At 52.7% G+C, this 23,541-nt stretch overlaps 1 protein-coding gene across 2 annotated transcripts in view; it reads left to right on the top strand.

Moving 5' to 3' along the window:
* DNAH2 (dynein axonemal heavy chain 2) overlaps window positions 1-19,643 on the top strand; it is a 97,915-nt gene extending 78,272 nt beyond the window's left edge. The window contains exons 63-85 of one of the 2 annotated variants that reach the window (XM_024127751.2): window positions 4,295-4,459; window positions 5,156-5,281; window positions 5,420-5,568; window positions 5,642-5,708; window positions 5,841-5,991; window positions 6,244-6,392; window positions 6,579-6,712; window positions 6,869-7,013; window positions 7,095-7,294; window positions 8,764-8,890; window positions 10,373-10,559; window positions 10,769-10,917; window positions 11,044-11,227; window positions 11,466-11,656; window positions 16,144-16,335; window positions 16,506-16,690; window positions 16,907-17,135; window positions 17,220-17,371; window positions 17,494-17,608; window positions 18,099-18,275; window positions 18,375-18,449; window positions 18,623-18,773; window positions 18,919-19,643. In XM_024127751.2, coding sequence (XP_023983519.1) covers window positions 4,295-4,459; window positions 5,156-5,281; window positions 5,420-5,568; window positions 5,642-5,708; window positions 5,841-5,991; window positions 6,244-6,392; window positions 6,579-6,712; window positions 6,869-7,013; window positions 7,095-7,294; window positions 8,764-8,890; window positions 10,373-10,559; window positions 10,769-10,917; window positions 11,044-11,227; window positions 11,466-11,656; window positions 16,144-16,335; window positions 16,506-16,690; window positions 16,907-17,135; window positions 17,220-17,371; window positions 17,494-17,608; window positions 18,099-18,275; window positions 18,375-18,449; window positions 18,623-18,773; window positions 18,919-19,073 — 3,555 coding nt within the window. In that variant the 3' untranslated portion in view covers window positions 19,074-19,643. The remainder of the gene's footprint in view (window positions 1-4,294; window positions 4,460-5,155; window positions 5,282-5,419; window positions 5,569-5,641; window positions 5,709-5,840; window positions 5,992-6,243; window positions 6,393-6,578; window positions 6,713-6,868; window positions 7,014-7,094; window positions 7,295-8,763; window positions 8,891-10,372; window positions 10,560-10,768; window positions 10,918-11,043; window positions 11,228-11,465; window positions 11,657-16,143; window positions 16,336-16,505; window positions 16,691-16,906; window positions 17,136-17,219; window positions 17,372-17,493; window positions 17,609-18,098; window positions 18,276-18,374; window positions 18,450-18,622; window positions 18,774-18,918) is intronic. The other variant, XM_055082070.1, reaches the window with a different exon arrangement.
* The last annotated feature ends 3,898 nt before the right edge of the window (window positions 19,644-23,541 follow it).

Here is a 23,541-nt window from a genome sequence, read left to right as displayed (position 1 = left end):
GGCGCAAGAGGGAAGAGATATGGGAACATATGTATATGTATAACTGATTCACTTTGTTGTAAAGGAGAAACTAACACACTATTGTAAAACAGTTATACTCCAATAAAGATGTTAAAAAAAAAAAAAAAAGAGTCCGCATGCTTGGAGGAGCTGTAGAAAACAAAGAAACAAAAAATGTGTTATTTAACATTATAAAGGTAGCCAGTAGGAGAGAGAAAACTATTAGGAGTAGAGAGAAAGGGTTGGTGGTATGGAGGTATAAGGGAATCAGATCTTCATCTATCACAGCATAGAGTCCATAGAAATAGTCTAACGTTGATAAACCAGGAAACAGCTGTATAGAAGATACTTGTAGTATCCGTAGAGGATGCACTGGAAGGATATTCAAGAAACAGGTCACATTGGCTACCTCGAGAAGGAAGCTGGGTAGATAGAGAACAGGGATGGGAGGAAGATTTTTCATGCTCTTATTTAAGCCTCTTGAATTTTTAAGTTACTTATTCACAAAGTAAACAATTAAAATAGAAAAGAAATAGCAGCGTCAAGATGTGCTTATGCAAGTACATGGAGGAGATTCATTACAGCATCATTGTGATAGAAAATGTTGGGAAGACGCAAACGTCCATCAGCAGGAGACTTGTTATATAAATTATGGTTCCACCATACACAAAATTATTTGCAGCTGTTAAAAAGAATGAGGCAGCTTGACAAGAACTGATTTGGAGACAAGTAAAAAATAGTAAAGTACAGGGACTTCCCTGGTGGCACAGTTGTTAAGTATCTTCCTGCCAATGCAGGAAACACGGGTTTGAGCCCTGGTCTGGGAAGACCCCCCCCCCATGCCGCGGAGCAACTAGGCCCGCGAGCCACAACTACTGAGCCCGCGAGCCACAGCTACCAAAGCCCACGCGCCTAGAGCCTGTGCTCCGCAATAAGAGAAGCCACCGCAATGAGAAGCCCGCGCACCGCAACGAAGACCCAACGCAGCCAAAAATAAACAAATAAATAAATTTATATAGAAAAAATAATGAGTACAAAACAGTGCTATTGAATGTTACCGTTTATCTTTTTGAAAAAAAATCATCCATTCAAGAAATATTTATTGTGTGCTGGGCACTACCCAAGGTCTAAGGATTCAGTGGTGAACATGATGCTGCCCTCACGGTGCTTACAGTCTCTTTACTATTGATGGACTCTGTCTGGAAACCTACACTAGAAACTGGTGATAGGGCTTCCATGGTGGCGCCGTGGTTAAGAATCCGCCTGCCAACGCAGGGGACACAGGTTCGATCCCTGGTCCGGGAATATCCCACATGCCACGTGCTAAACCCGCACGCCTAGGGCCCATGCTCTGCAACAAGAGAAGCCACTGCAATGAGAAGCCCGCGCACCGCAAAGAAGAGTAGCCCCCGCTCGCCGCAACTAGAGAAAGCTCTCTCGTGCAGCAGCGAAGACCCAGTGCAGCCAAAAATAAATTTAAAAAAGAAAAGAAAAGAAACTGGCGATAGTGGTTCTCTCTCAGGCTGGGGCTGGGGGCTGGGGTCAGGAGTAGGAGGAAGAATGACCCTTCACTGTATACGTTTTCGTTCCTTCAGAATGTTGATTCATGTGAAACATATTCACTATTCAAAATTATACCTCAATAAAGATGTTTAAAAGAAAGAAGAAAACATCATACAATATAAAAACTGTATTACACAGCAAATTACTATAAAATCCTGTTTCTTGACAAAAATAAAATTTCAATAGTATAAAAAAAAAGACATAAATGGGAAAAGTTATTTTCAAAAAAAGATAAAGATGATGTTAGGGTGATAATGATGCTATGATTATGTCCTTTTTTAAAAAAGAGATGCCTTATGAGGTATTTAATGTTGAAATGTCATGAGTTTGCAATTTAATATACTTTGGCAAGAAACAAGTTGATGGAATAAATATAGCAAAATGTTAACAACTGTTAAATCTAGGTGATGGGTATATAGGTATTGCTTATATTAGTCTTTTTTCTAGGTTTGAAATGTTTCATAATAATTTTTAATTAAAAAAAGATTAAAACTGCAAAAATTTTAAAACTGTGTGTATGTATATATATGTGTATAGTAGCGGCATAAGCGTAATAGTCAGAGATATGCAAGTAATTACCAGAAGAGATAAAAAGAGGAATGGTTAAAAAATAATTTGCTACTGAAGGATGGGACTGAGTAGGAAAAGTGGGCTAGAGGACTGTTGCTTTTCGTTATAACCTCTTTTATTATATTATTTAGGTTTTTAACCTTGTGCATATATTTCTTGCATGAAAAATAAAAACAGTGAAGACAACACCACATGCAAAATAAATAATGAAATATAGATCCGTCATGTGGGCTGGCTGCCTCCCCAGAGACCAGTCTCCATGGGAAGCCAAATTATAATCAGAGTGTAGCTGATGAGCATGGCCTCAGCGCACGGAGGTGGTCGCGTGAACCTGATGACAGGGGTCACGCGGTAGAGCCTGCCAGATAACCCAACACGCATGTGCGAGGGGACCTACATTTCCCTGTAGGTCCCCAGCCTCCAAGTGGCCCAGCTGATCACTGAGTGACACCTTCTTTCTTTAGATGCTAATGCCTTCCAACAGATTCCTACCAAGGCTTGACCTATAAGCCATCCTGTCACTCAAGGGTGACATTTTGAATCTCCACTTTGCCTTAAATAATATTCCTTGGAGATCTACCTTTCCCATTCCCAGGTTCTTGGAGGTCAACCTCAATAGCTGAGCCCAGGTCCTGCTTGCTTACTACCCAGTAGGCGTTGTGCTACAACCCACATTTATCCTTACAGCCGTCACTCAGTAAAGTGGGGCAATGATCTGAGCACTCTTTGCACTGCTGCAGACTGCCTCTGCCAGTGGGGGTGCAGCAGGAAAGAGAACTAATGTTTATCGTGTGCACACTGTGTGGCAGGGACTTAGTGTAAGGCCAGCCCCCCGTTCCTCTTCATGAAGAGAACAGGTGACACGGTGTGTTCACAGACACGATTACTGTTCGCCAGTCAGGCACACATAGCGGGTCCTGGAAAAGACTCAGTTCTTTTTTTTTTTCCTTCCAGTTTTATTGAGATATAATTGACATAAAGCACTGTATAAGTTTAAGGTATACAGCACATTGATTTAACTTACATACATCATGAAATGATGATCACGATAAGTTTAGTGAACATCCATCATTTCATATAGAGGCAAAATAAAAGAAAAAGAAGAAAAACTTTTTCCTTGTGATGAGAACTCAGGATTTGCTCTCTTAACAACTTTCATATACAACATACAGTAGTGTAATTATATTAATCATGTTCATTACGTCCCTAATACTTATTTAGTTTATAACGGGAAGTGTGTACCTTTTGATTGCCTCATCCAATTCCTCTCCCCCACCCCCTATCTTTGCCTTTGGTAATCATAAATCTGATTTCTTTTTTATGTTTGTTTGTTTGAAGTATAATTGACCTACAACAGGTGCACAACATGGCGATTCGGTATTTCTAAACATTACAAAACAATCACCACACAGTCAGTTCTTGACTTTGGATTTGAGTGATAGGGAGTTCCCTGGCAGTCCAGTGGGTAGGACCCTGTGCTTTCACTGACGAGGGCACGGGTTCAACCCCTGGTCCGGGAACTAAGGTACCACAAGCCACACGGCACGGGCAAAAAGAAAAAAAAAAAAAAGATTTGAGTGATATATTCCAACCTCAGCAGAGCCCACAGGGTGGCAATGAGTCGAGGTGAGGGAGGCTTCTCTAAGAGGTAAGGCTCTTCCCAGGTCCCATCTTCGGTGGGACCTCGGACCTGGGCCTTTTTCCTGAATGGACCCCCTCTTCCTCGAGGCCTCCACAGCTCCTGGGTTCATTCTAACTCCTTCCTCTCTCAAGGTCTCACCTTAGGTGTGGCCTCTGGCACGGAGTGGCGGTTATTTCTGTGCTATCTGGTCCTCTCTTGCCAACACATCCTGTGTGCTTTATCACTCTGCTACGAGAGGTCTGAGTCCGTTACCAAGTAGTTTTCAGGCTCAAGGAAAGGGTGGTGGAGGGATGGGAAAGAAAACACAACTTATCACACATAGTTGATCTGGTTTTTCTCCTCACAACAACCCTGTGGGGCAGGTGTTGATTGTTCTTATTTTGCACGTGAGGAAACAGGCTCAAAGAGATCATTTTCCCCGAGGTTCATTTTCCCACAACCCGGCAGACTGGTGATCCGAAGCCAGAACAATCTGGCCTCAAGCCCCGTGTTTGATCCCTGTACTCTGATCCCTTCCAGGTGGCTGAGAAACTGGAGATGCTGAAGAAACAGTACGATGAGAAGCTGGCACAGAAGGAGGAGCTTCGCAAGAAGTCCAAGGAGATGGAGGTGAAGCTGGAACGAGCCGGGATGCTGGTATCTGGGTTGGCTGGCGAGAGGGCCCGATGGGAGGAGACGGTGAAGGTGAGAGCATTACACCACCTGGCTATCCTTCTTCCCTGCGCACCAGTGCCAAGAGCTCCCGTCCTGTTTAGGTTGAGGGACAGGCGGGGGAAATGGGGATACTTGGGTGTAGGGACATCCAAGAATGGGGCATGGGAGTTCTTCCCCTCCACCTCCTCACATTTGGTGAGAATAGTAGAAGGAGAGACTTTCTGTACCATGGGGGATCTGCTTCTGTGTTTAGATAGGGCTGGAAAGCACACACGAGGACCCTTGACATAGCTCACTGGCCTGGTTGAAACCGACCTGGGGCATCTTGTCTCTACCCTCGGTGAGCTCCTGGCTTCACAAGAGGGTTAGGCCTTATCATAAGAAATAAACATTGCTGTTAAAGATGGGGGACTCAAGGGAGTTCCCCGGTGGCCTAGTGGTTAGGTTTCGGCACTATCACTGCCATGGCCCGGCTTCGATCCCTGGTTGGGGAACTGAGATTCCTGTAAGCCACATGGCGTGGCCCAAATATGAAGAAAAGGGAAAAAAAGATGGGGAACTCAAAAGTTGTGAGAGTAGGTTAGAGTTCTCAGGGTGCAAGCGTCTAGGAGAAGCAAAGACTCTCTCTGATCTGGATAGTGTCCAGAGGAGAGTGCCTTCAGAGCAGTCCAGGTGTCTCCAGGCTGGGGGGCCAGGCAGCCTTACACCTCCCCTGCTGTCCTCCAGGGCCTGGAGGGGGATCTGGGCTACCTGGTGGGAGACTGTCTCCTGGCAGCTGCCTTCCTGTCCTACATGGGACCCTTCCTGACCAACTACCGGGATGAGATCGTCAACCAAATCTGGATCAGGAAGGTGAGGCAGGGCTTAGGCGTGACGAGTGAGCTCATGGGCTCTGAGATTGTGGCCTTTGGGAGTAACAGAGATGTCGGGAAGGGGCAGGGGTGCTGGGCTCAGATCTCCAGGCTGAAGCTTAGGGCTCTTCTCACCCAGATCTCGGAGCTGCAAGTTCCTTGCTCACCCCACTTCACCTTTGATAAATTCCTGTCCAATCCTACCAAAGTTCGCGACTGGAACATCCAAGGGTTGCCCTCGGACGCCTTCTCCACTGAGAATGGCATCATCGTCACCCGTGGCAACAGGTAAGGATGCCGCTGGGAGCACGAGGCTGAGTAAGGGCAGAGCCTGTCTTCTGACTCACGCTTCCTCCTTCAGGTGGGCACTGATGATTGATCCCCAGGCCCAGGCCCTGAGATGGATCAAGAACATGGAAGGAAGTCAGGTAGAAGGCTGGGGGACTGATTTGTCCCCTTAGAGTCTCTTCCCAAGCCTAACTCTTCCTGAGGTCCTTCCCTTAGGCCATTACCCCCCTTTATCCTGCAGCATTTCTTGCATCTTTTTCCTTGCTCTCTAGGGCCTACAGATCATCGATCTGCAGATGAGTGATTACCTTCGAGTCCTAGAAAAGGCCATCCAGTTTGGACACCCAGTACTGCTCCAGAACGTGCAGGAATATCTGGACCCCACACTCAACCCTGTGCTCAACAAATCTGTAGCTCGAACTGGTGAGGGCCCAGGCTTACGGTGGGGTTGGTCTGGAGGACAAATCCTAGAGCCCAGCTGAGTCGGACACAGGGGAAGAAAGGGCTGGGCCTTTGGCTCTGTCCTCTACCTACCTGTCCCTGTATTCAGACAGCCCTGGGCTGGGGACATTAGGGCAGGCTGAGTCACTGCTACTGGATTCCAGTTGGGGAACAGCGGGTCAGCCCACACCTGGTCACGTGGGGTCCTTGCCCTTGACCCTCCTGTGGGTGCAGGTGGTCGGCTGCTAATACGCATCGGCGATAAGGAGGTGGAATACAACACCAGTTTCCGACTCTACATCACCACCAAGCTCTCCAACCCCCACTACAGCCCAGAGACCTCAGCCAAGACCACCATTGTCAACTTTGCTGTCAAAGAACAGGTGGGTGGGGGCTGATGCCTAGACCGAACTAGGGTGAACCCGGAAGGGCTGTAGAGTCCGGCAGGATGGAGAAAAGGCTAAGATTGTGTCGGGCAGCTGCGGATGCGGGGCGTGAGAGGGGTAAAGGGAAGAAACGGGTAAAGGTCACCGCAGTGGGATTCTCACCACGAGTCCTGGCGATCCCAGGGGCTGGAGGCCCAACTGCTGGGCGTCGTGGTCCGGAGGGAGCGGCCGGAGCTGGAGGAGCAAAAGGGCTCCCTGGTCAGCAACATCGCCGCCGGCAAGAGGAAGCTCAAGGAGCTGGAGGACGAGATCCTTCGGTGAGACCTTGCCTCCCCCGACCCGCGGCCCGCTGGTCTGCTCGCAGGCCTGACTACGGCCCCGGGGGGCTGATGGGGGGGCTCTCCCCACCCCCCCCACCCCAGCCCAGTACCCCTAAAGCCTCTCCACCCACGTGCCTCTTGGCTTCCCTCCAGGCTGCTGAACGAGGCCACAGGCTCCCTTCTGGACGACGTGCAGCTGGTGAACACCCTGCGGACCTCCAAGATAACCGCCACGGAGGTGACAGAGCAGCTGGAGACCAGCGAAACCACGGAGAGCAACATCGACCTGGCCCGCGAGGTGAGCGCCTGCGCCCTCCGGCCCAGCGCCCTCCTTGCCCGAGGCCCCGCCCCTCCGGCCCTGACTCCGCCCCCTCCGCAGGCTTACCGCCCGTGCGCCCAGCGGGCCTCGGTGCTGTTCTTCGTGCTCAACAACATGGGCCACATCGACCCCATGTACCAGTTCTCGCTGGACGCCTACATCAGCCTCTTTATCCTCAGCATCGACAAGAGCCATCGCAGCAACAAGCTGGAGGACCGCATCGACTACCTGAACGAGTACCACACCTACGCAGTCTACAGGTCTGCGCGCCTCCCCGCGCGCCGCGCGAGCTCGGCCGGAGGCCCAGTGGCTCTACGCCGACCCCTGTTGCTACTTGTGCCTTCGTGCTGCCCCATGCCACCGCTCCTGTCCCCCTGCTTCTCTCTCCACACACTTCCCCTGGGTGGCGTCTGCGGTCGGGGTCTAACCATCATCCACGGGCTGACTAGTCCCTCTTCCAGTGTATCTTCTCTTCAGGTCTCCCTTGAGCATTAGCCTTGTGTGTAGGACCGTCTCCTATACCAGCACTTCTCAAACGGTTCATGTGCCCACGACGCACTGGGAATCGTGTTAAAATGCAGACTCAGATTCAGTAGGTCTGGGCTGGGGCCTGGGAGCCTGCATTTCTAACAAGCTCCCGGTGAAGCTGCGGCTCTTGATCTGTGGCTCGCACTTTGAGTAGCGAGGTTCCTGACCCCTCTGCCTGGACATCCCACAGACCCTTCAAGTTCAGCTTGTTTCACATCAAACTCGTTGTCTTCCCTCTTCTTCGGGGCCACACCCCTGAGTGGCACCAACCCCATCTCCCAGGCACCCAAGCCAGAAGCCGGGAGATGCTGCTGACTTCTCGCTGTCCCTCACCCCTCAGATCAGTCACCAGGTTTTGCCCATGATTCTTTCTGCAAACTGTTCCCCCACCCGACCCGGGTCTCCCCAGTGGCGTGACTGAACTTCAGTGGAGGCCGCCGTGATCCTTCTTTCTGAGTTCCCCAGCGGGCTCCCAACAGGTCCTTCTGCCTCCAAGTCTGTCCCTCTCTAATCTGTCCTCCTGCAGGCGCCAGCGTGAGCCTTTCAAACACAGAAATCTGGCCATGCCACTCCCAGCCTACACTCTTTGGTGGTGGTTTCGTGTCTAGTGGCCACAAAGTCCTCCGGGCCTTGGCCACCACCTGCCTCCCAGCCTCACCTTTCCCCTCCTTACGCTGGATGCCTGAGCACCGCTGACCGCCCTGCACGCCATGGTTTTCCCGCCCCCACTGCCTGCTTCGCCTGTGCTCTGAGCTCTCCCTGGCGTCCTCCCCTCTCCTCTCTGCCGCATCACTCGGTAACTCGGCTGTACCTCCGGGCAGCTCCGCTCCAGGCAGGGCGGGGGCTGCCACCCTTGTATAGGACTCATCACGTCCTATGGTAGTCGATGGCCTCTCGCCTGTCCTCCCCACTCTACCTGACTTCCTCCAGCACAGAGACCGTGCTTGTTCATCTTTGTGTCTTCAGGACCTGGCAGAGTACCTGGCACATAGCAGGGGTCCAGTCGTTGTTGAGGAAACTCTGGGAAAACCACGTCCTCTCTCTAGTGCCCCGAATGCTTGGCTGTTTACAGGAAGTTTGGATTCGAAGCTGAGTAAGGCCCTGCTTCTGTGTAGGGCGCTGTGATGGTCTGGTCCTCTCTCAGGAAGCATTCATGCTGAGTACCCCGCCTCCCTCACCCCCATCCCCTGTCCCCTCCCAGGTACACCTGCCGCACCCTTTTCGAGCGCCACAAGCTGCTGTTCAGTTTTCAGATGTGTGCCAAAATCCTGGAGACTTCCGGCAAACTCAGCATGGATGAATACAACTTCTTTCTGCGCGGGGGCGTGGTGAGTGGAGCGGAGGGCACATCCGAGGGTGGGGCGGACAAGGCTGGGGATGGACTCCAGACCCAGAGGCTAAGGCCCGAGGCTCCAGCGAGTGCGTGCGCCTGGAGGAGTGCCGGCAGGAGCGAGCGCCTGGCTAACTCCTGGGGGGCCGCGGGGGGTGACTTGCCTTGTGCCTCCTTGCCCGAGTTACAGGCGGGGCTTTGGGCCCCTTACCTGCGACCAGCTGGTTGGTATGAGCCGGCCACTCTTTCACTGCCTCTCAGGCCACTCCTTCCCCAGCCTAATTTCGTGGCCACCATTACACTTTCTCCCTTGTCAACACCCTTAGCCCCTTTGCACACCGCCTCCCCTCACCCCCGGCACGGTGTGGCATTTGCTCGCTGAAGCTACCGCTCTGGTAAGATCCAGCTCTCCTTCCCGTCTGTCCCAGTGTGACCCATGCAGCTGAGCTTGGCTGGAGAAAAACATGCTCACACCGACTGGACTCACTTTAAATCCATGACGTACACCTCAGGTGGGCCCTTAAAGCTGCCAACCATACCATGGTTCCCTGAGCCATCAGCACACCCTCCTTGGACAACAGTTTCGTTCCTTTTGCCACCTTCACTTCACCTCTCATCTGGATTTTAGCAAGAGCCTCTGCCACCCCTAGAGAGATTCTTTGAAAATGGATGTCCCATCACTGATGTCATCCCCCGCTGCCCAGCTCCACACTCCGTCCACTCCAGCTGCACGGGCCTCCTCTTGTCGCAGGCATATCCCACCCCAGGGCCTTTGCACTGGCTGTTCCTTCTGCCAGAAAATTGTTCCCCCTCCCCTCCTTCAAGTCTTGATTTAAATCTCACCTCACTGAGATTTCCTTGACTCTCTTATTTAGTATTTCAGACTACTCCCCAGCACTTCCAATCTGCCTTATCCTCCTCAACCTATTCTCTTTTTCCATGGCACTGCCACCTTTATCGTACTAGATAATTTACTCCTTATGTTTTTGGTTCGGTATCTGCTGTCTCATGTTGGAAAATAAGCTCCTCAAGGGCAGAGGTGTTTGTCTGTTTTGTTCAGTGGTGTGTCCCAGGTGCTTAAAACACATCGTTGGTGAACAACAAATATTTGTTAAAAAAGGATAAATGAGTGAGTGAACAGTTTGTTTGTGCTTCTCTCAAGGGTGAGGCTGCAATTGAAATCATTCGGGTAGGAGGCATTATTGCCAGGTAACCACCAGAGGGCGCCCGCTTCCTAACTTCGGACTGTGTCATCTCCGCACAGCGTCTCAGAGACCTAGCGCCCCCCGCCGCCCCTGCCACCCCACTTATTTCCCCAATAAAGGTGGATTCCGGTCCACCTCAGATTCCTGTATTTATTTCTTCATTTTGTTTCATGAAATACTCATCATGACTTTTCCACCTTGAAAAAAGAGATAATGCTTCTTTTGGGGTGTTCCCGGTCAATCGTTTTCTCCTCTCTCGCCACCCTCCCCCCCAGGTCCTGGATCGCGAGGGCCAAATGGATAACCCCTGTACCAGCTGGCTCGCAGACGCCTACTGGGATAACATCACAGAGCTGGACAAACTGACCAACTTCCACGGGCTCATGAACTCCTTCGAACAGTATCCTCGTGACTGGCACCTGTGGTACACCAATGCCACCCCGGAGAAGGCTATGTTGCCAGGTGCCTGGGTGCCAGGGCTCCCTCTCCTGCCTCTCTCCTGCCCTCGTTCAGCCGCGTGCCCGCTCTTCCCTCTCTAATTCCTCCCCTCTCTCTCCCAAGTTCCCTCGGCGCATCTGCCTCCTGACCCAGCGTTCCTGCAGGTGCCCCTTTGTTTACATTCCCTGCTCTTCCCGACTCACTCTCCCTGCGATTACTCACCTCGCCCCCAGGTGAGTGGGAGAACGCCTGCAATGGAATGCAACGGATGCTGATCGTTCGCTCCCTGCGCCAGGACCGCGTGGCGTTCTGCGTGACCTCCTTCATCGTCTCCAACCTCGGCTCCCGCTTCACTGAGCCGCCTGTGCTAAACATGAAGTTGGTCGGTGGCCTGCTTTCCTTCCCGCCTCCCTCTCCCTGTCCCAGTCGGCCGCCCGCATTTCCTCAGTCTCTGTCCCACTGCCTCACCCGGCCTTCTGCCTGAGCCCACGCCCTGTGCTGCCGGCAGGTGATGGAAGACTCAGCCCCGCGGACCCCACTCATATTTATCCTGTCCCCCGGTGTGGACCCCACCAGTGCCCTGCTCCAGCTGGCAGAGCACACAGGCATGGCTCAGCGTTTCCATACCCTGTCTCTGGGCCAGGGCCAGGCCCCCATCGCGGCTCGGCTCCTCCGAGAGGGTGTGGTTCAGGGTCAGTGTCCACCCTGTTCTTCTGCCCCCATCTGCGTCCCTGGCCCGACTGACCACCACCTCCCACCTCCTTCGCCCTGCTGTAACTGCAGCTCCCACTTCTCCAGAAGGCCCCAGGGGTGGCACCTGAGCATTTGGACCCCAGCTCTCCCAGCCACCACACACACAATCAGGTGGAAAGTGGGGGGACAGGTGGGGCATAGGGGATGGTTCCCACTGCATCCAGCAACTCCTTGCAGGACATTGGGTGTTCCTGGCCAACTGCCACCTGTCGCTGTCGTGGATGCCTAACCTGGACAAACTGGTGGAACAGCTGCAGGTGGAGGATCCACACCCTTCCTTCCGCCTCTGGCTCAGCTCCAGCCCCCACCCAGACTTCCCTATCTCGATCTTGCAGGCCAGCATCAAGATGACCACAGAGCCGCCAAAGGTATGGGCAACTGACAGCCAGCAGCGACCGTGCCATCTGGCCTACCTTTCCTCTTCCAGGCCTCAGAGAGAGGGTTTAACCTTAACAACAACACGGCTTTTTTTGATTCTACTGTCCTCTAAAAAATGCCACCTCCTTTCTCTCTTCTGTGTGCCAAACTCTTAGAACATAATAGTGATAGCTAACATCTCTTGAGTGTTATTATGTGCCAGGCATTGTTCTAAATGCTTTACATTTATTAATCCATTTAACACACACACGTATCGGGTAAGTACTATCACCCCCATTTTACAGGTAGGAAACGGAGGCAAAGAAAGTGTATGTAGCTAGCGCTTGGACCCTTCAGACCCTTCCTCCTCCCAACATTTCCTTACATTCTTTACCTGATGTCACTTCCTGGCCTTTCTCCTTCCTTCCCTCCAACTCTATTGAAAATTTTATCTCTAATATTACAAGGTCGCCATTGAATGCAATCAGTGAATTGCAGATTTAAAATCTGATCATGTTGCTGCATCCTACCCACTTACCTCCTACTTAAAACTATTTTAGTGCTTTTCATTGCTTTTAATCAAGATCAAAACCCTATTCACATGGCCTGTGTGCCCCAGCGGGCACCTCCCCAGCTTTGTCAGTCTTGGTCTCGCCGCTCTCCCCTTCACTTTCTTTGCTCTACCTACACCGTTGATTTTTAAATTGCTTTGTTCTTCTCCCTTGATAGACCCTGTATTCTCCTGCTTGGGACTTTTGCATGTGCTGCCCTCCCTGCTTTCCTCTCCGTCCCCTCCTTTGCCCCTTCAGGTCTCAGCCCCACCAGCACTTTCTCAGGAAGAGTCTGACCTCCATGTCTAGGTAACACTCCTAAAACCTTCACCACTCCCTCTGGTCTTCCCAGTGTGGGGAATTTTACACGTATTAGTGTGATTCTGGTTGATGCCTGAGTTCTTCTCTAGACTGTAAGCTCCAAGAAGAGGGCAGAGGCCATGTCTTTTTTTTTCCCCTCACTGTTTTGCTCATCCTGTAACTAACACAGCGACGCACATGTAGTAGGTGCTCAATAAATGAGGACCGTATGAATGCACAGGTGTGTGGATGTCTTTCATCATTAAATCCTTTTTGACCACCTGGAGGCAGCTGGCATAGGTGACTGTCCCTCTCCCTGGTTTCCCTGACACACACTCCTGGTCCCCCCTCTGTTTCTTGCCACATTATTTATTACTTCTGTGTTTCTTTCTCCTCCTGTCCTGTCCTCATTCTACATTTCCTCCTTTCACAAGTTGATGGAGAAATTGTCCTCTTCCTGATTTCAACCCCAATCCCCATCTCTGGCTCCAGTATCAAACTCACTGCCAGGTCTGAATTCCATCTGGCTACGAAGCATTTCTTTTTGGCACACCAGCACCATAAATCCCACTCTCTCAAAACAAGTCATCCGGCCTTTCACACCTTCTGAGATGGCCCACACTCTGTCTGTGGAGTGTGTTTCTCTCTAAATAAATCTACTTCTTATCTATCACTTTGTCTCTCACTAAATTCTTTCTGCGATAAGACTTCAAGAACCTGAGCTTCGTTAAGTCCTGAAACCAGGTGTGTGATCTCAGTTGGAAGACTGTGGGTTTTGGCCCGGTTCAAGTCCTGGCCGCATGGGATTGAGTCCCAATCGGGGTTTTGGCTGGGTTCGAGTCCCGGTACGTGGGTTCAAGTCCCAGTCTGAGGTGCACAGTTTCAAGATGGTGCCTACTAATTCCAATTTTGCCAGTGTACTACACTGGACAAACACTTTAATCTTCCTTTGCTCCTATTTCCTCATTTTAAAGACAAATATAATAACATAAATTTCCACTGCCTCTTTCACTTGGGTTGAGTGAGTCCAAATTACCTGTTGATCCCAGAAAAAAGAAAAAAACAAACAAAAGAAACAAGTCATCCTCCGCGTAGATTATCTCCTCATCCCATTTTTGTTAATGGCGCCACTAGTTTTTTAAAATATATGTTTAAAGTTGATTTTTATTTATATTCTTTTTCTGCCAACAAAAGTATTCTGTACCCCCATTTAAAAATGTCAAACAGTCCAGAAATGTGTTGCCAAAGAAACAGAACTTTTTTTTTTCTTTAGTTCATTTTTTAAGAGCCTTTCTTATTGCCTTCTAAGAGAGGTGTGTGCCTTGGTAGCCCGTGGGCCCTCTGTTGGCTGAGCCCCACCCTCTGTGATGGGTAGAGATGTGTTGGCCCTGAGGTGGGTGCTGTTTAGTTCGGCATGATAAGCAGTGAGCGTGGAGGCAATGATGAATTGGAGCAAAACCCAGGAGGAGAGAGGAATCAGAGAGGATGGCTCTGCCGTGGTTGGGTCACCAGAGGAGAGGGCCTTGTTCTAGCTCAGCCCAGGAGAGCCTTCTGTGAAATGCTGCTTGCTGGTGATGCAGAACCTTCCTGCGATCCACCAAACCTTCAGAGAAAGTAGGACGTTCAGGGTATAGTTGGTGCAACCAGATTTCTTTTGGAAGCTGACAAAGAGGCCAATATTTTTAAAATATTTTATTTGGAAATAATTTCAAACTTACAGAAAAGTTGTAAGAATAATAGTACAAAGCACCCTCACATGTATGTTACCCAGATTCATCTGTTGCTAACATTTTGTCCCACTTGCCTTATCATTTGATCTCTCTTTGTTTTTCGCTCTCTCCTCACTCACACTTCTTCTGAAACATTTGAGAGTGCATTGCATGTATCCTGGCCCTTTACTGCTACATACTTCAGTGTATGTCAGTGTAAAGGGCTCAGTCCTAAGAATAAGAATGTTTTCTTATATAATTGCAAGCACAGTTGCCAACTTCAGTAAATTGATACACTCTTTTAATCTAAATGTATTATATATTCCAATTTTGTTAAATGTCCCAATCATGTCATATATATACAGATGGGTTTCTGGGCCCTTTATTCTGTTCACTGGTCAACTTGTTTATCCTGGGGTCAATGTACACTGTCTTAATTACTATATAGCCCTATAATAATTCTTGATAGCTGGCAAGGCAAGTCCCCTCACCAATGTCCTTCTCCAGGCTATTTCTGACCTTTTATTCTCCAACATAAATTTTGGAGCTAGCTTGTCAAGTTTTCACCAGAAAAATTATATTGATCAATTTGGGGGAAATCATCGTCTTTAGGATATTGAGCCTCCCAATCCATGAGTATAGTAGGTCTCTCCATTTATTCTTTTTTTTGGGCTGCGTTGGGTCTTCGTTGCCGCGCACGGGCTTTCTCTAGTTGCGGCGAGCGGGGGCTACTCTTCGTTGTGGTGCGCGGGCTTCTCATTGCAGTGGCTTCTCTTGTTGCGGAGCACAGGTTCTACGTGCGCGGGCTTCAGCAGTTGCAGCATGCGGGCTTCAGCAGTTGTGGCGCGCCGGCTTAGTTGCTCTGCAGCATGTGGGATCTGCCCGGACCGGGGACTGAACCCGTGTCCCCTGCATTGGCAGGCGGATTCTAAACCACTGCACCACCGGGGAAGTCCCTATTCTTTATTTCAATAAAGTTTTGTAAGTTTCTCTATAAAGATGTGTAACGGGAATTCCCCGGTGGTCCAGTGGTTAGGACTCGGTGGTTTCACGGTATTTTACATAATTTGATGATGTTATAAATGGTATTTTTTCAAATTATATTTTCTTTTTGTTATTGGTCCGTCCAATGTTCTTACTTCTGTTTTCTCCCTGCTCCATTCTGTCCATCATATGAGTCTTCTGAAAATACTCTTTCAGCATATCACTGTCCTACTTAAGACAGAAATGGCTCCAGGATACCTGGTGAATCAGGTTCAAACGGCTCAAACTGCCCTTCTTATTGCGCTGCATCTGCTCATGGCCATTCTTTCCCCACCTGAGCACTTGCACTTGATTTCAGTTAGACTTCTCTTCTCACTTTATCTCCCCTTTGTGCCTTTATTTCTTCAATTCTTCCCATCTCTGGGAAACTAAGGCCTTCCTCTCAGCCTCGTCACATCCTTCCCATTTGTAAGACTTAGGCCAAATCCCAACCTGTTCATGAAGCCTGGTAAATCCAATGACATAGAACGTTTCCCCTTGATGAGACACTATCTACTGACCCTTTGCCCATAGTTGTGTACATTTTTGTTCATCAGTAGTGCACGTTTATGTTTCTGTTCATATTTTCTGGCACTCTCAAATTGAGTTGGCCAACCCACCGTTGAGAACGTCGTGGTTGAGGGGATCAAAAGGTGGGGGCGGGGGGGCGGAGACAAGAAGACAGGGCTGCCACTAGTCCATACAGTGCTCGTGTGTGAATTAGAGAAAGGCACGCAGCCCCGTGAATGAGTGCACATCCTGGCATGCAGCTCAAGGGCTGGATTTCAGCCTCCACTCATCCCTTCAGCCAGTGCCGTTGTGCAGTGAGCAACCTCCACAACTGTACACGACGGTGCTAGGGGCAGGGCCAAGCAAGATGCATGCCATCCCACCTCTGTACTTCATTGTCCCCAGGGCCTAAAGGCCAACATGACCCGTCTTTACCAACTGATGACAGAACCACAGTTTTCCCGCTGCTCCAAACCCTCAAAGTATAAGAAGCTGCTGTTTGCACTGTGCTTCTTCCACTCTGTGTTACTTGAACGCAGAAAGTTCCTGCAACTTGGCTGGAACATCATCTATGGCTTCAATGACTCCGACTTTGAGGTTTGTGCTAACCAGGGTCCCTCATCCCAGCCCTGTCTCCTTACACTTCCTGCCCCATGGCTGCCCTGAAGGAATAGCCACCGACAGGAAGCCTGTGTTAAAGCGCCCCTGGAAGGGTTCCTGCCATAACTGTGTGTGGGGCTGGGGGCTCGGGCTGGGACCACACACAGGTGTCAGAGAACCTGCTGAGCCTCTACCTGGACGAGTATGAGGAGACGCCCTGGGATGCGCTCAGGTACCTCATCGCTGGTGTCAACTATGGCGGACACGTCACGGATGACTGGGACCGGCGCCTGCTCACCACCTACATCAATGACTACTTCTGTGAGCAGGCTCTATCAACCCCCTCCTACAGGTGAGGGGGCGCGCTGGATGGGGTGGGGGCAGGTGGCAGGACTGGGGGTAGGGGAAGTGTGTGAGGAGAGAATGTGACATTGGGAGAAGGCAGGCTTTGTGGGATGGTGGGGTGGGGGGAAAGCAAGAGCAGGGAGTTGGATGAATGGGGCCTTGGCCTGGCCTGGGAGCCCCAGAGTCCCCACGACACAGTGATAATTATGCCGTGGCTCCCCAGGTTGTCAGTATTGGAGAACTATTTCATCCCCAAGGATGGGAGCCTGGCCTCATACAAGGAGTACATTAGCATGTTGCCCGGCATGGACCCCCCCGAGACCTTTGGCCAGCACCCTAATGCAGATGTGGCCTCCCAGATCACTGAGGCACAAACTCTCTTTGAGACTCTGCTTTCCCTGCAACCCCAGATTACACCCACCAGGGCCGGAGACCAGAGTCGGGAAGAGAAGGTAAGGACAGACAGACACCTGGGGGAGGGAAAGCAATGAGGAAGAGGGGTCTGCACTCAGAGCTCAGAGCTCCTGCCTCGGCAGGTCCTTGAGTTGGCTGCTGATGTGAAACAGAAGATCCCTGAAATGATCGACTATGAAGGGACCCGAAAACTGCTGGCTATGGACCCCTCCCCACTCAATGTGGTGCTTCTTCAGGAGATTCAGAGCTACAACAAGCTTATGGAGACCATCCTGTAAGATGGAGGGCGGTTCTGTGGAATGTGGTGAGGGAGCACGGGGAAAGGCCTTCACTCCCTGCCTATGATGGCTCTCCCAGGCCCATCCCATCCCTAACCCTCCACCTTACCCTGTTCAGGTTCTCACTGACAGACCTAGAAAAAGGCATCCAGGGCCTCATCGTCATGTCTACAAGCCTGGAAGAGATTTTCAGTTGCATCTTTGATGCCCATGTCCCTCCGCTCTGGGGAAAGGCAAGATTACATTATTGTTGATCCTAATCCAACAATGAACTCTCCTTTCACCCCTGGGCTGGCGACCTCCTGGTTTTAAGGAAGCATATAGCAAAAAGCAGTGAGCCTGGGCTTTGGGGCCAGACAGGTTCAAGGTTGAAATCTGACTCTGCCCTTTACTGACTGACTTTGAAAAGTTATTTAGTTAGAAACTTACTCAGGGTAAGTTCCTAGCCTCTCCAAGGATGTTTCAAGGATTCCTTGTACTGTGCACAATGCTAGAAGGTGCTTCATTAATGGTAACTGGTTAATATTACTGGTGCTATTGTTAATAGTTGTCATTTTATGCTTCTTTCCTGGGAGTTGGCTTTTGGAGAGCTGTGCCGAACTATGGTTGGGGAACAGGGACTGACAGCATATATTCTTCTTATAGCTGCTCCAAGGTTGAAACAAGGATTTGAATGCGTGAATAAGTGAATGAATAAACACACAGTGCCTTCTCCTCCTCCAGGCATATCCCTCACAAAAGCCTTTGGCTTCGTGGACTCGGGACTTGGCCATGCGTGTGGAACAGTTTGAGCTGTGGGCCAGCCGCGCACGGCCTCCTGTGATCTTCTGGCTGTCTGGCTTCACCTTTCCCACCGGCTTCCTCACTGCTGTCCTGCAGTCTTCAGCTCGCCAAAACAATGTGAGCAATGTGGAAAGTGTGATGGGGACGGTTGCTGGGGATATATGTATCTGCTCTCCTCTTTGGGGGTCCTCCCTTATTCTCACCTTCAATCCCCAGATTTCAGTGGACAGCCTCTCTTGGGAGTTTATTGTTTCCACTGTGGACGACAGCAACCTAGTGTATCCACCCAAGGTGGGAGCCAGATGTGCTCAGGGTTCCGAGCAGAGGGGGTTCTGGTGGAGGAGGAGGGTGCTGGGAGCAAAGGTGGGAAACAATTGGTTGAGAGTGGAGGAGAGGTGGCAGGACAGGGGTGCTGGCAACTGAGGGTCTAGATTTCCCCCCAACCTGCCCCCATGTCTCCCCAGGATGGTGTCTGGGTTCGGGGCCTATACCTGGAGGGTGCTGGCTGGGACCGGAAGAACTCCTGCTTGGTGGAGGCAGAGCCCATGCAGCTTGTCTGCCTCATGCCCACGATCCACTTCCGGCCTACAGAGAGCCGCAAGAAGAGTGCCAAAGGTGGGACAGTGCCCTCAAGCTTGCCTGCTCCATCCCTAGTTTGGATCCTAACCCAGTCTCTGCTCCACCCCTCCCCCACACTTGCTCCTGCCCTGCTCTGCCAGAGGCTCCAGGGTCAGACTCTTTCTCCTCTCCTTTCCCGAAGGCATGTACTCCTGTCCCTGCTATTACTATCCCAACCGGGCAGGCAGCTCAGACCGCGCATCGTTTGTCATTGGCATCGACCTCCGCTCTGGGACCATGACATCTGATCATTGGATCAAGAGGGGCACTGCTCTACTCATGAGCCTGGATAACTGAGAGGACCTCCCCTTCTTCACCGCTTGAGGGAGGGTCGAGGACTCTAAAAGCCAAGGCTGATAATGCACCTCGGACAGACGCTGGACCTCACTCTGGCCTTGACCTTGGTTGAATTTGTCGTCTGAGGGGGCCCTGGTAATATCCGGTTGTGCTAGCCATAAAGGTGGGAGAATTGTATTGGAGCTCAGTGCATTAAAACACCCACAACCACAAGCCTTAAGTCTCTCAATGGGATGCTGGGGGTTTGGGGAAGGAGGAAGCCCAGGCCTTACGGAGGATGAGAGCTCCTACGAGTAGCTACTGGACCGGGAAAGGAGCAAGGGAAGTGGGAGGTCTTGAGAGGGAGGGGAGGCGTGGCCTTGAACGAATGGGCAGGGCCGTGGGGCCTAAAGAAGATGTGGCTAAATCTCTGGGCAGGACTTGAGCGAGTGGGGCGGGGCTTACTTTGGAAGGGCGCGTGATCCAAACGGAATAGGGGTTTGTCAGGCAGGGATCGGTGCTGGACCCCCGTACCTTGCACCCTGAACCCTGTACCCCGCATTCGGCATCCTATTCGGCACCTGTGCTGAGGCGAGCGGGACCGGCAGAAAGCGGGGCGGAGCCTGAGAGAGGGACTTAGGCGCGGGGAGGGGCGGGACCATGAGAAGGGGGCGGGGCTGGGGCTGGGGGGGGGTAGGGGGGCGGTGTTTGTGTTGGAAAATCCAACTGCGCCACGGGGCGGAGCGGCCCCCCCAGCCCCGGCCTGGGAGAGGGGGGGGCCGCTCGACCCCCTGGGTGACCTTGGGGAACCTGAACACCTGGGACACCCCAGAACCAGGTAACGGGGAGCCGCGAAGGCGTCTGGAAAGGGAAACCATCTCCGCGCAGTGGGGCGGGACGCCTGAGTCGCAGGAAGGGTAGAGCTGGGGATGGACGTTCGGGTCTCTGGAAAGGAAGGCACTGGGAAGAAGACTGGGCGTAGGACATCTGGGTGCCCTAGAAAAGAGCAGGGCGGGGGTGAGGGAAGAGCTGGGCGGCAGATGTCCTGGGCTCCGGATGTCGACAGGGGCCTGAAAGGACTCCCTGTTCCTCTTGGGCTGGGATTCCCCTTCCCGACCCTAGGGCGGGGGCGGGGCGCGGCGGTCCCTAACCGAAGGGCAGGACCAAAGATCAGGGTTTGCAGTTAGGTCAGTACGATGGCCTCTTGAGGGCGGGTATAGTCAGGGATGTGCATCTCAGGTCCCGGGCCGCGCCAAGTCTCCCTCTGGTTCTTCCCACGGGTGAGGTGTGTAGCCTCAGCTCTGACCCTCACACTGGGAGCCCCGACAGCTTCCCAGCGGTAGCCTTCGCCCCCATCCCCTCCACCGCACGTCACCTCCCTGCACTCGGCCTCACCCCGATAGTCTCCTCATTCCCGGTCCTGCCCCCACTCTTGACACCTCCCGTTCCTAGCTTCTCGGCCTTCTCGGGCCCTTCTCCGCTGAACCTTCGCGACGTAGCCGCGAGATGGCGAGAGCGAGACGCACAGCGCGACTCAGGGGCCTGGAGTGGGGGATGTGGCCGTGAAAAGCAGCCGAAGCCCCCCGCCCCGGCCAGAGGGAAAGGTGGGCTGAGGTGCTTGTTTGACTTCCTGTCATCTCGGTCCCCCTCACAGGAAATTGTGGTCGGGAGGGCAAAGGGCATGGGCGGGGGAGGGGGTAGGGACTCCGCCTCCCGGATCTGGGGTAAATAGTGGGGAGGGGGCACGCGGGCAGGTTGCTAAGCAACGCAGATTCGCTTCCTGTCTGCCGCGGCTTGTGGCTGATTTAGGATGGGAGTTGGCAGAGTGGGGGGCTGAAAGACTGAGGCGAAGGTCGAGGGCAGGTCGCCTGGTTCTCGAGACAAGGGAGATCCCTAGGAGGAAGCAGGGGAGCAGTGAGCGAGCTGCGCTGCCACAGAAACGGACTCGGCGTTGGTCCGGAGGGAGGCGGGACCCAGGCGCAGCGCTGAGCTCTACTCCCCTTCCCTCCCGGGGGTTGCTTGCCCTGTTGCCAGAGTAACTGGAGAGCTAGACTCGGGAGCCGGATTCCCTAACTCTCGCGTCCGCCCAATCCGCTCCAGCGGCTGCCTCTGACATCAGGGCCGTGGCAGCCAATGTGGAGGAGGCATCGTAGAGCGACAGGAAGAGGGAAAGGGGAGGGGAAGAGGTGGAGGCTGGGAGGGGGTAGCTGCCCGGGACCCGCACGTGCACTCCCACACGCTCGCGCCCACTCCCTCTCCCCGCGCCCACTCCCTCTCCCCGCGCCGCACGAGCCCGAGTAACCCCCCCCCCGCGCCTGCGCGGCGAGTCAGCGCTCGCCGCTTCCCCCAGTTACCCCCATCTAGAGACTGTTCGCAAACTAATACTGGGCTGCACTCACTCCTCAGCCCCGGGGGAACCCAGACGTCTGGGTCCGCTAGCCTTTCTCTGGGTCTCAAGCCGTTACTGCCCAGCCTGGCGTGGGAGGAGCCAGCTACCTGTTCCCCACCAACCCCCAGCTGGCGCCCCACTCTCCCAGGTGGGCTGGGCGGAGCTGTGGTTTCCGGCCCTATATGCTCCGCCGCTGCCTTCCCGGGTTCTGGCTAAGGTTGCCTCTCCAAGACGAACGGAACGGGTATCAGCACCCCTTCCCGAGGCTTCACTCGCTCGGGCTCAGCTGCTGTTGGTGGCTGGGGAGGGCGCTGCGGGGAAGCCCCGGACGGTCCAGGTGACTCTTCCCGGACCATCACAACCCGTCTTCGCGTGAATTCCTCCCCTTTGATGTGCACCAAAATCCTTCTCATCCCTAACGTTTCTTCCCCCACTCGCCCTGGTACTCTTTGCACCTCCCTCGGCTCCTTTCGGGCTGCCTCTCCCGGTCTCCACTCGTCCTTCTCGGCTTCTCCCAGTTATATAACTCTTCTCTTGCCGTGTCCTGATTTCAACTCCACAGACTCCGCCCTGGAACAGCGCGGGGAGGGGCAGGAGAGTTGGGACCCAGACAGATTCCGGCTGGCGGCCGGCTGGGGCACGGGGGATCCCGCTGATGGGAGACGGAGCCCCGCGGGACCTGGTGCCCCCGCCCCCCACCTCCCGCCCCCCACCCGAGATCTCGCCCAGGAGAGAGAAAGCACAGTTATCTCTGAGAGGCGTGTCGGGACTCCGTCAGAAATGTGGGTTGGGAGGTCAGGGCTGAAGGCGGAGAGGAGGAGCCGAGAGGCCCGAGTCCAAGGGATTGGAGCCGCGTTGGGGGCAGAAGATAAGGGCGGGACGCCTGGGTTCCTTCCTTCCTCTCCTTTTTGGGTTCCCAGAATTCTTAAGGCTATTTCCCAGGAAGCTTAGCCTGAGGCTCCTCTCCGCCCCTCGGGGTCAAAGGTCTGTGTTAAAGGTGGCCTGGGATGATGTCACCAGTGCACGTGCCCTTTCCGTTCCGGCCCCCTCCCCCCACCACACCCCCCGCCCAGAGTCCAGTTGCAACCCCGTGCCATCTTTTTTCCCTCTCCCTTCCCTTGGCCTTAGCGTCCTGCAGGTGGGAAACCCTGGCCTGGAGTCTTGTGAGGGGGAGGGGCACGGGTGTGGTGTGGTGGACTTTGCCCCTTTGCTGGGCGAAGCGAAGCCTGGGTCACTTTTCCCTAGACTGGCACAGAAGAGCTTTTCCTGCAAGCCCCCCGTCCCTCCTGGAAAGAGTCTCCCAGCAGGCTTTTTACTTTCCCACCTGCTGCATTGCCAAGTGTCTCATTGCCCCCGCCCCCGCCCCTGTATTGAGTTGAAGTGGGAGTGGTTGCCAGATAGCTACCTCCCAGGAGAAGAGCTGTGTGGTATACTGCTGGATACCAGCTCAGCCCTGACCTTAATCAATGGCACCCCACCCCCAGCCCCAACAGTGAGGAAAAGGGTCAAGAAACTGTATTAGACTGAAAAGTCAGGGCCTTTATTCTGTGTAAGTGGGTGGATCTCTGTCTCTTGAAGGAATGGGACTCAGTTGATAGCTATGGCTGCCCTTCTCTGTTAAGTCCTGGGATTGGTTATGGTATTGGAAAAAATTGGTTTCTCTTTTTAAGTACCTTAGGGCTTGGGCTGTCAGATCAGACCTGGATTCCATTCCCAGCTCTGCCACTTAGTGGCTGTAGAGACTTGGAAAGGTCACAACCTCCCTGTGCCTCATATTCTTAATCTGGAAAATTGAAATATTAATACCTACCTTCTAGGCAGTTGATAGGGAAAAAAATGAGATAATTTATGCAAAGCATTTAGCACAGTGCCTGGCACAGAATGAACACTGAATGAATGCTTGTTATGAAATGCTTATTGTTAAATGCTGTTATTATTTTTATTATTATGGTTGGTAGGCCTGCTTCAAACTGGCCAAGACCTTAGGAGTTCTCCAGGGAGGAGTGGAGAGTTTGTGCTAATTTGGTAGGGCGGCCGGGGCGGGGGGGGGGGGGGGGGGGGGGAGGGGGGGGATGGGGCTGGGGATTAGCTTCCACTGCA

This window comes from Physeter macrocephalus, unplaced genomic scaffold (assembly GCF_002837175.3).
Source record: "Physeter macrocephalus isolate SW-GA unplaced genomic scaffold, ASM283717v5 random_8, whole genome shotgun sequence".
Taxonomy (NCBI): Eukaryota; Metazoa; Chordata; class Mammalia; order Artiodactyla; family Physeteridae; genus Physeter; species Physeter macrocephalus.
This window is presented reverse-complemented; position numbering and strand designations above follow the sequence as displayed.